This window comes from Motacilla alba, chromosome 5 (assembly GCF_015832195.1).
Source record: "Motacilla alba alba isolate MOTALB_02 chromosome 5, Motacilla_alba_V1.0_pri, whole genome shotgun sequence".
Classification (NCBI taxonomy): domain Eukaryota; kingdom Metazoa; phylum Chordata; class Aves; order Passeriformes; family Motacillidae; genus Motacilla; species Motacilla alba.
In genome coordinates, this window is record NC_052020.1 from 56343810 (window position 1) to 56360239 (window position 16430).

At 44.2% G+C, this 16430-nt stretch overlaps 1 protein-coding gene across 3 annotated transcripts in view; it reads right to left on the bottom strand.

Moving 5' to 3' along the window:
- Window positions 1–16430, bottom strand: part of PRKCH (protein kinase C eta) — a 113736-nt gene that overhangs the window by 84345 nt on the left and 12961 nt on the right. Inside the window, exons 1-2 of one of the 3 annotated variants that reach the window (XM_038139593.1) lie at window positions 4428–5256; window positions 2422–2485 (exon numbers count right to left, since the gene is read on the bottom strand). In XM_038139593.1, the coding sequence (XP_037995521.1) occupies window positions 2422–2485; window positions 4428–4445 (82 nt within the window). In that variant the 5' untranslated portion in view covers window positions 4446–5256. Of the gene's footprint in view, window positions 1–2421; window positions 2486–2577; window positions 2647–4427; window positions 5257–16430 lie in introns of those variants that run through there. The other 2 variants (XM_038139592.1, XM_038139591.1) reach the window with 2 other exon arrangements.

Genomic DNA, 16430 nt, shown 5'->3' on the forward strand with positions numbered 1-16430 from the left:
GAAGAGGCAGGAAATCAATCCCTAAGCAATGCCTGAAGTCTGGCAGGCAGAAGTCAGTCCTCCCCTTTTCTATAAAACAGCCTGGACTGAAACAGTGAGGGAGATGGCTGGGGAAGAGTGTGCTTCCCTCCACCCCAGCTGGGTGCCTGGGCCACCAGGGATGTGTCACCCCGGGGAGTTCAGGAGTTGGACTTTGCTGACCCTTGTGGGTCCCTTCCAACTCAGAGTATTCCGTGATTTCTGAGAGAGGTAATCTCCTCCCAAGGTAAGGAGATTTTCATTTTAATTTTGCACTGGTTGCTTTACACAGGAAATGTCAGCTGAATGAGAGTAGTTAATATAATCAGATACAGCTTAGCACAGCAAGTATATCCAAGCAGGGAAAATAAAGAGAGGCAGGTATAATTTCTCTAGGCCTCCCTCACTTCCTATTGCTCTGTTCCTTTCTTTTTCTGAAACACTACATGTATTTTTAACACATCAAACAGCAGATCTCCCTGCCTCAAAACAGCAGGGTAGCAGTGATGGACGGAAGAACCATATGGGAACCTGCAAAGAACTGACCCCTTTGGAGCTGCATGTTTGCTGTAACGCCCTCACATCCTGACAGCTCTCAAATGCCTCTGTCAGACTCACAGTGGTCACACCCTGCTCCCTCATCCCTGCTGTAGGTGAGCAGAACCAAATTAAGATTTTGGTCAGAAGAACTTTTGATCAAACCAAAAAACCACCACTCCTAAAGGGAATGTCCAAGCATCACCAGGACTGCCGGTTATGAGTAAGCAAAACAGGACAAACAAAATAGGATGAAAAAATAAGGCAGTCTCAGGTGGGTCTAAAACCCCGGTCTCAATTATTTTGTTGAGGGTTTTTTAGGTTTTGCTATTTTTTCTTCTTATCCCCCCTATTTCCTCCCTCTCTTTGCCCATTTTTTGGACTTTTACTTTACTGGAGGTAGACAATGGTGCCTGAGACCCTGTGAGTTTGGCTATTTCCATAAACAAAACAACCAGCTCAGCATAGGAAGTCATAGGGAGCAGGGAGGATGTGGCAGTGGCTGCCCTCCAGATCAGGGGAATGAGGGGGGAGCTGCTTTTTGAGCTTTCAAGTCATTAATTATTCTCAGACTTCTTCCAAAAAATCCTTAAAATTTCAAATACCATTCAGAGCCTCCACACTTCCAGCAAAAGAGACAAAAGCAGAATTAAATATGATATTATGAACAAGACCTCTCTGAGTATCAGAAGGAAACCCCTTCTTCATGAATATCTCATTTACCCAATGATTGGGAAAAATCAGTATCTGCAATCAGGCTTGCCCTGGATTAAGATTTTCTTGGAAACTCTTAATGTGACCATACATGGGAACAACCAGACAACAAAAAACCCAAGAGCCACCTTTGATGTTCCTCTTCTGTAAGTCTACACATCCTCAGAACAACAGAGGAGAGAGAAGTAAATTATTTCCAACATTTCCCATTTCCCTCGGAAAGCAGTAGCTGTACAAACATCTGAGTTCTGCATTTCTCATCTCTGAGACCTTGTTAGCAACATGCTCAGCCACCAGCACAGGCCTGAAACACACTCTGGATTTATACTCATGCCCACCATGCTTTAAATGGCCAAGCACGGCATGTGGATACAAACTGGGATGTAAGTCAGTAAAAGCCTTCCAGTTTCTTCTCTTTCCATCCCTGGCTCTGTCATAGGAAATTAAAGCAAATTTCTAGCATCCTTTTCATCCCTGCAAGAAATTCCTCCAGGCCTCCCCAGCACACTTTGGCAGTCTCCCTGCTGTCTGGTTACAAACACAGAGATTTCCTGGGTTGCTGCAGCACAGCTCACATCCACACTCATAACTGGTATCACAATAAACTACAGGGACATCAAAACCATCACACTATAAAACGTAGTTACCAAAAAAAAAAAAAAAAAGACTGCCCAGATACTTTTTTAGGGCAGCTGTCACACTAAAAACTTGCAAGCTTCCTGTGCAAAGTGAACCCAGGAAACAGAAATGCTCCTGAAGTAGATGTGAACCATTAGGGAACAAAAACCATCCAGATGTTTTGAACATGTTCCATTTCAAACACGCTCTGCTTTCTCCTCAGCTTGCCCTGGAGAGGCAGCCAGGTGAAAAGCACAAGTGACAAAAGCAACTCTCTGAAGGACAACTTCAGGGAAATAAACCAGAGATCACGACCAGCGAGCTCCCCAGGTCTGAGATCAGAGCAGAGGGCACCCACAGCTCCAGCTGCCACCAACAGCCCCTTCCAGATTTCCCCCATCACTCAAAAAACTTCAGGCACACCACAGCACGGGGCCCCTGAAGAATCCAAACATCTGCACTGCTCTGGAACTGATGGCAGGGACACAGGCCAGACCAGCTCTGAATGGAAACAAGCCAGAGCAACTCCCTTACCTTCTGTGAAGTTTCCTGAGAGAGTTATGACAACAAACACTTTGCCTTCTGGCTCCAAATCCACCTGAAAAAAAGAGGAAAGGAAATGTTAGAAGATTGGTTTCTTTGAGGCAAATATTTGATAATATTTGAAGGTGTATATATTCTCATGCACACCTTAATTGAAAAAAAAAAAAAAATCAAGCATCTGGTGCCCAAATTGTTCAGCATTCAGGGCTCCATAAAAAAATAAGGAAATTGAGTCCTGTGTTTTTCCTGGAAGTGCTGAACAAACTCAGCCTTGCTAGAGAAAAAATAATTTAAAAAAAATAAAATACAGTTAATAGTGTTCCAATTTGTGAGATAAATGAAGCGGGACTAACACTGAATTCTCTGAAAAGATCAATGTGCAGCTGTTTCAAGAATTACATGGATATTTCCTCTCTATTATATTTTACCTCAGTAAAATTGTTTCAGTCTCTCAAAATACCATCATCGCTGAGGCAAATGCTGATTTCTTACATAAATCATCTTTTGGCCTTAAACCATAGGAAATAGAAAACTGTTAGTGCTGTTACCTAAGGACTTCTTGTCATTTAATCTAAATTAGATAGAGATAGAGATACAGAACATAATTTTAGGGATCAGAGATTCAATCCCAGTGTCAGTCAGCCTGTCCTTGAAAGAAAGCATTTATTTTTTGGTGAGTAGATTTTTCATTTTGAGATACATTTTTAATAAAGGTCTTGATTTTGGTGTTGGTTTTTTTTTTCTATTTGCCAGCTAAGGATTCCTGACATTTCAGTCAGGCTGTCACACAGAAATCTCAAAATGCAAAAACAAAGAAAGAAGTAACAAGACACATCCTGAATTTTCCACAAATTTCAAGGATGAAACTAGCAAAGAGGAGCTTCACACCTCGTGGGTATGGATCACCTGTGCAGAACAGGAATTTTGAAAATGGAGCTCTCTGGGGGAATTAACAGATTGCTGATCCAAACCCTCCCTGCTCCTCCTGTGCAACCACAGGATGATGAGCTCAGGCTGCCTCCTGTACCCTGCGAGCCCTTTCATTCCTCTCCAGTGTAAACACCCAGCACATCACTGAAATAAACCCCCAACATCAACTTGAGCTCCCCAAGCCAGGGCCACTCCATGGACCACTCCTGACCCAGGCATTTGCTCCTGGTTTCCAAAAAATGCTGCTGCCACAAACCTAACAGGCAATAATGTTAAGATACTGGAAAAACAGAAAGGTGAACCCTAAAGAGAAGCCAAAACAGCCAAGCTACAAATGGAAGGAAAGCACCTGCACATCTGTAGGTGGGAGGAGGTGTCTGAGCTGGGCTGACTCTGCAGGGTTAAGGTACAGAATGCTGACACAGCCCAAAAAAAAACAGCCTTCTGGGGTAAGTGAAGGGGAAACACAGACAGCCATAGATTTCCCTAGTCCACAATTTGTTGCAGAAGTAGAGAAATTGTTATTTAAACTGCCGGGAATTTGTTAGGATGAGCAGAAGAAATATTTTCAGGAAAAAGAATGAGCAAACATCTCACTCATATGATTCCAGCTATGGTTGTAAGGTGCCATACACACACTCCTATCAGCGGGACACAAAACAGGGAAGCTACAACTGCTTGGGAAAGTCCTACCCAAATGCTGATTTTATGGACACTACATTCTCCACTAAAAAAAAAATTAAAATCAGTCTCACAGGGAAATTTTAAAGCAAATATTTAGTCTTGACTCAATATTCATTTTTGTGCTTGTTTGCACAGCATATTACACTGTTTTTAGGAAGCTGTGTTTGAACAGCCCTCTGTCTCCATTAATACTGAAGACATTTCAAAATAGATTCCAACTCCAGCAATATCATGCATCATTTTTGCCTAAATTTCGGTTCCCTGGAGAGATGTGCAGCTTTGTAAAGAGATGGTTCTTTCGAAAATATATAATCACATATAATCACACAAATTGATTTACAGGATACCAAGAATTCAGGTTTTATGGAAAAATCCTTACTTACATAGGTTTCCAAAATCATTCTTCAGTGCTTATCATTTTCCTGCCAGTCTCCATACAGGATAGGTAAGACTCCTGCTTCCACACTGACAAAGAGGATCCTTCCTCCCTTCTTCTGACACACAGTATCTCTGGTGAGATGTGGAACAAATTCTGTACTCCTTGTTCAGTCTTAAAATCAAAGGATTGTCAGGACTCAAGCATCTGGGATGAGGCCAGGAGATGCAACAAAAGCATCACCCACCATCGACACAGGGCACAGACAAAAACTGGCCCAAAGTCCTGACACACCTCATTCTCCATCTCTGCAAAGGAGATTCCTCTGCCCCCAGCATAGCACAGTCCCCTGCCTATAGGAGTCTCACAAAACAGAAACTAATTCAGAAAGCAATAGCAGGAGATTTATGAGGGTTATAAAACAATCTCTCTCCCCTCCAGACTCCAAGATTAAGCACCAGCCAAATTCCCTACACCTACTAAGCAGCTGTGCTCATGTTGTACCACAGTCCAAGAGCACTCAGCCAAGAGGACTTGAGCTACACTCAAAATCTTCTTACAGAACATCTAAGGGGGATCTAATTAAAAATTACAGCTGAAAGGCTCCAAATGACGCTGAAGCCCCAGCATGCCAGGAGCTGCTGAAACTTTGGCACACCAACACTGATGGACGCAGGACCAATGGGGAATTCTTGTCCGAGACAAGGGCTTAGACCAGACAGTCTTAAGAGTTTCTCCAGTCTTAAATTGATACAGAACAACAAAAGATAACATACTATGAAATTAAATGAAATTATTACAGACCACAGGGAAAAGTCTGGCTTTTGGACTTGCTAAGTAGTAGCCAACTCGGTACTTGAGATAATTCTCAGACAAGTGGAACATGCCCGAAACAGAAAATAACACCTGACCTAAAAACCTGAAAGGAAAATGTCTGACCACAGAGCTGAGCTGGCCTGAGAAACATCAGCAGCTCCCTGAGAGCAGCACCTGCCTGACAGGACATGCTTCCCACCATCATGGGGACACCCAGAGCCATGGCCACACTCCAGAGTGGCCTCGTGCTGGCAGCAGCTGACGCCTGTGAGCTGCTCACACTTGCTGGACCTGCGGTGCCGGGGCAGCCCCACGAGCTGAGCTGGGTGTGAACAGCCAGCACCCTGCTCAGGCCCTAGGGGTGACCTCAGGCAGCTCTGCAGCACAGCCCTTCATGCTTCTGCCCCTGCTTCACACCCACAGCACCACCTTCACACCCCAGCACTGCTGTCAGCCTTGCAGTGCAGCCACAGTTCCCACGCTGTGGGAAACTCCTGACACGGCAACTGCAGCCTGAGCTGGGCATGCAGAAATTGCCCAGAACCAGCTGAAACCAGAGACCCACAGATCAGGAGCCTGGCACCCCACTGTGCCCCTAAAAGGAGGAACTCCTGGTATCAGCCCTCCTTCAATCTTTCCAGTCACCAAAGCACTTCCAGCACCAGCACCTCCTTTCACTGACAGAGGGCTTCTCACTGTGTTCTGTTACTTAACAAGACCTGAGCAGTTCAAAAGGGAGCAACTGCCAAAGGACTGGCCCTCCAGCCATGGAAGGGATAACCCGACCTGGGCTGGCAGCCCAAGCCCTGACTCCATGCTGGCACAGCTCCATGATGCCAGCACGTCCCAACACCAGCAAACACCCTCGGGATCCAGCCTCCCAACAGCAGCGTGGGTGGAACACAAGCACCACGCAGACGCCAAGTTTTGCTCCTCACTTCTTCTCTCTTTTTCATTTTCCAGCATTGGCATTAAAGGCAAAACCCCTGCATTTTTACAGAGAAACAGGGTGTCGCGGTATTAATCTTGACAGAGTTAATGAAATCCAAAGTAGACCATGAAATCAGTTTGGGTCAACAAAGCAGTTGATATTCTTTCTTAAAGAAAGCAGGAGAGGCTCAGAGAAGCTCAACAGCCTGAAGGCAGCACAGGTGATGCTCAGGGGGAACTCCTACACCATAGTATGAGAGAAGTGATACAGGAATGTAACCAAACATATGTATTTGACAATCATCAAAGGGTAATATGTACAAAGTTTCCTAATGCCAAAGATCTGGCACGGGATAACTTATTTTAGGGAATCACAAGCTTATGCCTGGAAGGTTTAGTATCAAAGCCAAAGGAAAGTCCTGTTGTATTGGGAGCAAAGGAGAAGCACGAAATGCTATGCATGTCTGATACTGTGAATGCTGTGAGGCGCAGTGATCTCAGAATAAATCAAACTAAGCTGATGGCGTGCAGCATCATACCATTAGCAGGTACACCCGTAAACAATCATCACCCTCCCCCCTCTCCAGCACTTTCACCCTCAGCCTGGTCCCCCAGGGAAGAACCAGCAGGAAAAACATAGACTTTCTGGCTGGTTTAGAGGTAACTTGGCCAAGTTTTAGCCCACTGGGAGAGGAAAGTGTGCTCATCAGTGCAGTAAATCTTTTAGTCACCCTCAAGGAAATGAAGGCAGCACGTTTGTCCACAGCAGAAGGGGTGGAAAAGATCAACTGCTGGAGCTCAGCTGTACCTGTGAGAACAGCACAAGATTTTGGCCCAGAGCTAAGCACACGCTTTAACTTCTGCTGAACTTCACAGCCCAACCAGGGAAAACAAGCTCCGGAGGATTTTGGCAGGCAAGCTGGAAATGGGCAGGTAAGGATGGTGAGTTCAGCCATGACTTCATTACACCTCCACTGCAAGGCACAGGCCTCTGCCAGCACAGCGTGCTGGGAGTTAGGAACTCCACTCCTAACCCAAACCACTCACATGGTGCCCCATGCCTGAACTTGCTGGGATCCTGCTGTTCCACGTGACTTCAAAGGGAGCTGCCAGGGACTGGTTTCCCACAAGGAGGGGCCCCAGTGAACCACCTCACACACCTTCCCCAGAAAAAAACTGTGCTGACATCCTTCCCAACAATAGGGCAGGTGTTATTTACTCCCCTTCTCTGCATTACAAAAAATAAATCAGTTCAGGAGCAGAGCACATGCAGGGAGACCAAAACAGGGCTCCTTAATCACATGCCTTCGCACATATAATAAAAACTGGTCGTGCGTGATTCATCAATGGAAGAGGTTTGGAAAACAAATTCAGAAGGAGGGTAAATCTCTCAGGCAACATATCAACACCCAGCTGAAGCATCCACTGAACTTGAAGAGCAGGTAGAGTGAGTTGGCCTCCGAGAGAGCCCAGCCTGCCCCAGGAAAGGATGGGAAGAGGCAGATCCAAAGGGTGCCTGCCTGCAAGTGGCTCACTCTCCAAAATCAAGATGAGGTAGATAAGGTGGGTCTCCAGGATGAAAAGACATCTTCAACACAGAACCTGACAAGAGCGCTACATCTCGCAAATGCAAGTTTATAAGATTTCCCCACACACACACACCCTAACAGATAATCCAGCCTGATCTGAAGCACATCAGAATCAGTGGGAATCTTTTTATTGTGTTTGGATCAGACACAAGAGATGACTGTGTTTACCCTGGAGCCTAGAACATCCCTTCTGCCATTGCTGCCCTGTCCTTCCTTCCCCACAGGCACAATCCATAAGCATCCTAGAAGTACAGCCTTTTTCTGAGGCATGTCAATGCTGACATGGCTTCAAAAACAGAACAGGCCAGACACTTGCAGTGAGTAAAGCAAATATAAAAGCCACCTAGGGACTTCATTAGCTTAATTAAACAAGTAGCTATATCTTTTGACTTCCTACATAATTTTTAATTTTAATTAACAGAACTGCATATGTAATCAGTCGTTTGTAGAGGCAATTCCCAAGGCTCAGTCGAAAGAGCTGAAAATTTGGTTTAGGCTAAAGCTGTTTTTTCACATGCCTCTAGTTATTTCTTGTCATCTTTCTTGTTTAAGCTCTTACCAGATCATGCTTATGGAATGCCAGATCTTTCTGTATTTTAATAAGGTAGCACCTCCTTGGACAGGTCAAATGGCAATTTTCTCAGCCAAATACACAGTGTCTGGATTAATCAGTCCCTCTTATACCTTTTGAGGCTGACAGACACCTGTCTATCAAGTCAGACACCTTTGAAAATCCTCAGGGCTGTCTAGTACAAAGGGGATTTTGCATTTCCAGACCAACACATTAAAGTGTTTTTCCTACAAATGCACAGCATGCACTTTTTACGATTCAAATTAGGGTGACTTAAAAAAAAAAAAAAAAAGCAAATGCCAAACACACACAACAGGGTAACAAGTATCTTCTGCAGAGGCTGGCAAGTGCTCAGCGCAGCAATTCCCACCACAGGTGCTGGGGCAGACCTGGACAGCACTGGGAAGAGCTGCCAAACCCACCTGCAGTCAGCAGGTCCAGGTACCCTGAGTGTGAAAGCCCTGACAGCTCACCTGAGCAAAGTTTAATACTGTGCAGCTAAACTCACATATGGGTGGAAAGTCAGTCTCTCCCAAAACTCCTATAACCAGTTATTCCAGCTATTACTGTAATATTGTCATTCTAATTTTTTGTTTCAGGACAGCTGCTTAAAATATTACTTTTGTTTTCGTTCAAGCTGCCTAATTATAAGCTGTGCACCAGCCATGAACAAGTATGCATAACTAATGACTCTTAGCCAATCCTGAACTCTTTAATCAATTTTAGTCTGGTTTCATCCAAGAAATCACCCACCTCTACAGGAGATTTGCTGAGGTGGGAACAAGATTTATTTATCTTATGAAAATTCCTGCCAAGAAAACCTGCTTGAAGAGCAACAAATATAATACAGATAAAAAAAGGAGGTTTCAAATCTTTAAAAAAAAAAAAAAACAAACAAAAAAACCTTTTTGAAAGCAGGAGCTAGAGCCTGCTCCTATGGTGCTACAGCAACTTATATTGCTTTTGAGAAATACCTCTAAAGCAATGAATGATTTACAAGTAATGGTTGCAGGAAGATGCTCTTTAGCGTATTTGAAAAAAAGTTAATGTTATATAGTTAAAAAGAGAGAAACATAGACACGACTGGTTCAGGGGCTATTATGTTTTTGTTCTCCTTATATTTTCAAAGAAAAACAACAACACCAAGTCTCCAGAGGGATGTTTTACCTTTTTCCCAAGTTATGTGCCAGGGGGAAAGGATCCAATTGCCTGTTTATAAATCCCATGGTACTGAAATTTCTTGAAGACAAGGCACTGATCCCAACAGCACCATCACTGAGTAAGAACCCACTCCTTTAGAAAATTAAGTGAAATCCAAAACAAAATGGGGGGGGACGTGGGAGAGTCTAATAATGTCGTGCACACACTGGAGTCTGCAACAGAGGAGAGCTTTCATCCACAGCCTCCTACAAGTGTGGGGCTAGAGATGGCTAGGCTGCTAAATGGGCTGAGAAGAAAACATGAAGAATGACCTGACCCTACCAGTGAGGGTCCCTTTCCTGAGGGCACAGAACATGCCAAGCGTGGGATGACTCTGAACTGCCACGAACAGCAAAGCTGCTGGAATCCCCCAGTGACAGCACATGGTGCCCAGGGGAGATGCCAGGCAGAAAGAAAAGGCTGCTCTGAGCCTCCCTGTGCAGAGAGAAGGGGCAGGAGCCCCCCAGCTCCCTCCCACAGCCCGTGTGAAACTAGAATCGTGTGGGCAGGATGGATGCTGCCTTTCCCTACCACAAGCACATACAAGCAGAGCTTTAGCTCTGCTGAGCACAATTAAACCTTAATTATTCACCACACATCTTTGTAACACTGTGCCAAATACCACCATGTCCAGTCCACCCCTGTATTTTCCTTCCAACTTCTCTTGTCTTCCTCCTACAGCTAGTTTTTTTTTAAGGGATGGGAAGGAAAATCACAGATTACTTTAATTTCCCAAAGGCAAATGCTGACATCAATGCAGGACCACTAAATTAAAGGATGGCAAATGCAGGGCTTCATTTTCAGCTGTCTGAACACTTGATTACAGCAAATACACCCATGCTCACATTCAGTAGCTGCTATCAGGCTATCAGCTTTGCATACGCAAGGTATGGAAATCTGCCTGCAGACACCTGTGTGTGCAACTGCTGGTAAAAGAGGCTGACAGTGGCACAGGGTTTCTGCTCTTGAGGGGACTTCAAAGCATTGACCAATAACCAAACCACAAAAATCCTCTATTTCCATTCAATTAACGGTGACAACATATCAATAAACCTCAACAACCAGTTATTGCCAGCAAAACAAAAATCTTTCAATAGCTCCAGAGTTGGAGTTGCAAAGGCATGATCCTGACAGCTCATGTTTTAGGTCTATCACTGAGCACACAACACAGGAATTGCCCTTCTCTATCGCCAAGATCTGGAGATTATCAACAAGAGTATCTTCTGTCTCCTACATGAGCCCAACCTAACTTGGCAGAAAACACAGGAAATTGTGCCACTTCTTCTGTTTACAGTTATAAAGAAATAAATTAATTGACTGGTGCCAAGTAGGCAAGTTGGTGGCACTTCCCACATGGAAACATTCCAAGGGCCACCACAATGAGATGCTGAGCAGAGCTTCCTCCAAATAAAGCAATGACACAGATGTGCTTAGAACTGGGACAATGCCCCCCAGGAAGGAAAGAATAGTGAAAAAGCAAGCCTAGGTAGCCCAGTGCACACCAGAGACCTGGGTTTGACCCAGAGAGGAACAGAACAGTCACCAGGCAGAGAGACAGAATGAGAAATAAAAAGATTGGGCAGAGAAGCAACAGCAGTTCTCTCAGTCTTGAGAGGTCTCCCAGGGCACAGCATTCACCTTCAGCTTTAATTAACCTCCATAACAAATCGAGGCAGACTTCATGAATCATTTATGACTTTACATTAAGCAGCACAGTCTGCACATGGTCTGAGGTTCTGTGTCTCGTTGGTTGCCCAGGGACCATCACCGCACAGCTACAGCAGGACAGAATTTAGGGGTAACTTAGGGGCAATCCACTGGGTTGTACAGCATCAGGCAGAGCCCCCAGTACTCTGTTCATGGATCCAACCCAAGGAGCAGGGATCCCTAAACCACCTGTATCTCTATGCAAAGACCCCTCTGTAGCTGTCTCCCCAGAACTTTGCTCACTCACCTACTTGTGTTGTTCTCCACTATTCAGTGCTGGGAAATATTTTCTCGTTATTCATAGGCTTTATTGCATAATCCTAAACTTCTGAGAAATTATTCTCATTTGAGTCTCCATTAGGTGTGTCACTATTTTTAAAATATCTTCCTACTACATGTAATTCATTTGGTGTACTGCTGCTTTTCCATTTTTGTCTAATAGCTCTTTCTTCTTTCTAAAACCAGGCCACAGCAGATGAGATAATGAACCATTAAAATCCATTAGTCCTCAAGATAATCCATCAAATTTCTCAACACCTCAGGTAGAAAGGGGAAAGGTCACAACTTTCTCCTACTCCAAACATTTCAGTCAGATACGAAGAGCCAAATACCATCCTTTTAACAACAGCTAAAAGTGAAGTCCTGGTGCTGCAGCAAAAGGCAATCTGATGGAAAAGTTCAGTTATTTATGATGTTTGATCACTAATAATGAGCACTGTAAGCTAAAAAAGAAGGATTTTGGAGTGAGATGTGCTCAGCATCTCGATGCCAGGAAGATGGGGTTCCACAACACAGAGGTACAGACACAAACCAACAGCTCTGCAGAGGGCCTGGTTTACAGGCACCTTCCTGCTTCTCCCCTCCCTTCAACACCAAGTGTTGAAAAGACCTTTACTGATCTTTACTGTGCTGGGGACAGCTGGAACCATAACAAGTGGATGTAGAAGTTTCAGGAAGGCCCACAGTGCTGGCTGTCACCCAGGCTGCCATGCTGGTGTCACATTCCCACGGCGCTGGAAGCCTATGTGACAGAGAGAAGGAGCTGCACAGGGGATCATGCACTCCAAACACATCACCCATATCAAACCCTTCCTACAAATCTCCACCTTTCCACCCAAAGACAGCAAAGCCCCTCTGGGTGCCGAGCACATCTTACACCATCAGTTTTACAGAAAAGGAAAGCAGTGTATGGGGATGGCAGGAGCAGAGGTAGAAACAGGGCTTTGAGTCTTCAAAAAACAGACCTAGCTCACTGCACAGCAGCCACACTGCTTGGAAAAGTGCAAGGGAAACTTGGCAAAACCCACAAAAGCAACGTGTACCTGGACTCCACAGAAGTCCAGCCATCAAGAAGAGTCAATTGCTTCAAAGCACCAGAACTCTGTCTTTTCAATGACTTTAAAGCCTTGAGCTAAGTGATTGAGGGGCACACAACACCACCCCTGCCAGCATCACAATGAATTAATTTATGTGCAGGATCAAGTTATCAACAATGTTTCTGGCAAATCCTAAGGTTTCAAATGGCATGTCTCTGGGACATGCCAGTCTTTAGAAGACAGCTCCCAATACACCTCACATTGCCATTTAAAGTGTTAATCCCATCACTCATCATCAGTGAGGATACAAAAAAGAGAGATTAAACCCAGCAACTTTCAACCTTGGCGTGGGCTGTACACCATGGGGAAGCCTAAGCACCTCAGCTCTGATAATTCTTCCCAGATCTGGAATTGATCACAGCGACTTCCCTCTTCCTCCTCTCACTTCCTCACCTGGCAGTTTCTTAGCACTGAAATTATTAAGGACCAACATTTATACCCAGCCAGTATTAATCCACCCCATCCCCTCTCCACATTGCAAGATGATCTGCCCAAAGATTTGAGACAGAAGGATGAAAAGCAAACTATCAAGTATGAGTGGCATGTCACAGGAGAGAAACTGCTTGGGACACACAGAAAGATGAAAAGAAAGGTTTAAAAGTACTTTAGCCCACATACTCCCTCTCCCATTCCCTGCCAGCCACTTATGGGATTGCTCCATATCCCTGGTACACACATCCCAGAACATAATGTTAAAGCACCAACAGTTTCTGGCTGCACAGCCAATTAGATGCTTCCAAAGGTACAAAAAAAAAAAAAAAAAAAAAAAAAAAAAAAAAAAGGAGTGCCATGGCATGCACTCCCCCAGCATTCCTGAAGGTATGATGCTTGCTCCTGGTGTCCAGATGTTACTGCTCATGTCTCTGCTCCAATCCCATGAGGTCCACTGCTGGGAGCTACAATCAAGTCTTCAAGCAGCAAAAAGAATGTAGGTTGCAGCTGACAACACCCAGAAAGGACACGCCACTGCCAACACTTGCTTTGCCAAGTTAGATCATATCCTATTTGTACAGTGGGTTTTGTTTATGTGTTTGGTTTTCTGTTTGGGCTTTTTTTTTTTTTTTTGGTGGGGATGATGGAATAGTACAATCAAAATGTTTCTGTGAAATAGCAGTTAGAAAAAAGGGTGCAGAGGTGAGGTTTTACATGGGGAAGGACAGTGGGTTGGACATCAGTACCAAAAATAATATGGAAAAAAAAATTGTCCTGAAATCCTGAGTCCAAGCATTACAATAAGAGACAGACTGTCCAAGACCAAGCAATTTTTAGTCCTATCAAGTCTGTGATTACAGTTTTCCTCATCTACCTCACGAGAGAGATGATCTCACTACCCACTTGTGACCATAAAGTCAGAGCTGTGACTCCAGCAATTAGGCTGAGCCAGGAAGGAGCTGCACAGCACTGGCCTCCAGCCCTCCCCAGCCACCGGATGGTGACGAGGTGCCATGTCACTGGGATGTGCTGCTCAGCTGACCCAACTCTGACCCAGCCTCCCTCTGAAGGACAGGAGGCTCTCCAGGGGTTTGTGAACAACTGGAAGCTGACAGCAGCTTGTTGGGACCCACCAGCAGCACACTGTCACGTATTTCCCCTTTTTAGTATTTCTTTTTCCCTTTCCAAAGTGTGGTTTCAAGATGAAGAACCAATGTGACCAAGATTTACCTTGGATTAAATAAAGCAGAGGGTGGAGACACCCAGAGAGGGTATGTAGAGGAAAAGGTCAAAACATGGTTGGAGTGGTTTTGCTGACAGGTCAATTGAGAACATAACTTGCATGCTGACCACATTTCCCATTCAAAACTCAGCATGACCCACAAACCTGCAGATAAACCTTCTGCTCTCCAAACAAAGCTTTTGCTGAGGATTGCCACAAGCCCCAGCACATGGCAATCCTGGGTAAGCCAAGAGCAGGACGGGCTCACTTACAAAGCCAGTCATATTTAGGACAACTGTTGTCATGTTCCCTCCTTGACAAAGGTTTTATGGTTTTTTTTCTTTGTGAATGGAAGGCCTGGCATTTTATCTGTGCCGGAGTGTTGCATGTGTTTTATATACAAACACATATGCTTTTAACTCCAGCACACTAATGTGTTTAAAGTATAAATTCCCTCCTGGAGAAAAGCACATCCCCACCTGGGTGGCACTGCTAATGTGGACCTCATGCCCCTCTTTGTGCAGACAAACAGCACTTGCTCTGTGTGGGGACACATTCCTGTAATTCCCAAAGCAAGGTTTTATTCACTCTGGGAAAAGTCACACCAGTTTTAGTCTTCTACCTTAATTCTCACCAGCTGAGGACAGAAATCCCTTGGACAGCATTTGTATCCTCTGAAAATAAAGTCAATTCACTTGCCTTCTTTAAGATTTACCAAGCCCTGTAATACAAAGCCAAGCCACTTAGTTCCTGTCCTCTCAGCAACCACCTTGGAGGGAAGTAAATTGAGAGATCCAGTCCCTTTTAATGACTGACCCACATCCAGTGAAGGGAAACATTACAAGCACAGTTCATTAAGAAAGATAAAAAAACACCTCACACTGTTCAATTCCTAATACACATTACATTGAAAGAGCCTGAGATAAGATTACAGTAGCAAGGGGTTTGATGGAACCATAAAAAAAAAAAAAAGATCATAAAAGAGTTTTGTTTGGAGGGGAACTCAAAGATCATCCAGTTCCAACCTCTTGCTATGGGCAGGGATACCTTCCATCATCCAGTTCCAACCTCTTGCCATGGGCAGGCACACCTTCCACTAGATCAGGTTGCTCCAAGCCCCATCCAGCCTGGCTTTAAACAACTGATCCTGGAGCTGCTGACTAGATCTTGGGTGCACCATGAATTTCGACTTTTCATGATTGTAAAAATCTCCTCTTGCAGCCCAGCAGAGTTTGAAAGGCTTCTGGGGCACTACCACACAGAGCAAGATGAAACGGGGGGTGGTTTCGGATACTGAGATAGAAAGTCTGAACAAGTACTGACCCACTGGAAAATTCACAGCGAGAGATGGAAAGATCTGGTACTCTTCAAACACCTACATGTTCTGGCTGTGGCTTTGAAGCAAGCCACAACACTGTCTATTGTAAAGAGCACTGTTCCTGTGGAAATACTTGCTTAATATTGTCAGAGATGGAGTAAGAAGAAATGCTATAGGTGTACAGAATTTTGCAACTAACTATTTAATGGCTAAAATATATATTCAAAATGGAAAAAAATCCTTATTGTTGACAGCAAAAAACATTATCAGGCACTGAAACAGCATATTTTTGTGCAGCTGGAGTAATTAAAAAAAAAAAAAAACAAACAAAAAACAAACAAATCCAGCAAACCCAAATTCCATAGAGTGGTTTGGAATGGACCTTAGAGATCATCTCATTCCTACCCCACGGCTAAAGGCAGGGATACTTTACCTACAGCAAGTGGCTCCAAGCCCCATCCAGCCTGGCCTTGAACACTTCCAGAGATGAGAGATCTGCAAATTTTTCTGCAAATGAAATTTCCTAACCAGAACTAGTAACATAAAAAGAAAGTTTAGTCAACCTAGAAACGAACCACAAAACTTATACTGGGAAAACACTGATGGGCTTTTTTTGAGGTCACAAAGATGTTTTCAGAAGCCAAACATGGGGACACCAAGGGCTACTTAAAACCTGCAAGCTTAGTTACTCTTTTCTCACCTAATGTTCATGTTCAAAACAGGAACAGGAGCTTCAAAAATGTTACTAAAATAAGAAGTGCATTGCTTAAAAACAATGAGTACTGCATATGCATTGCTGAGGCAAGTCTCTTTGCACTAAGCTTATTTATATATAGAAATAACATCAGT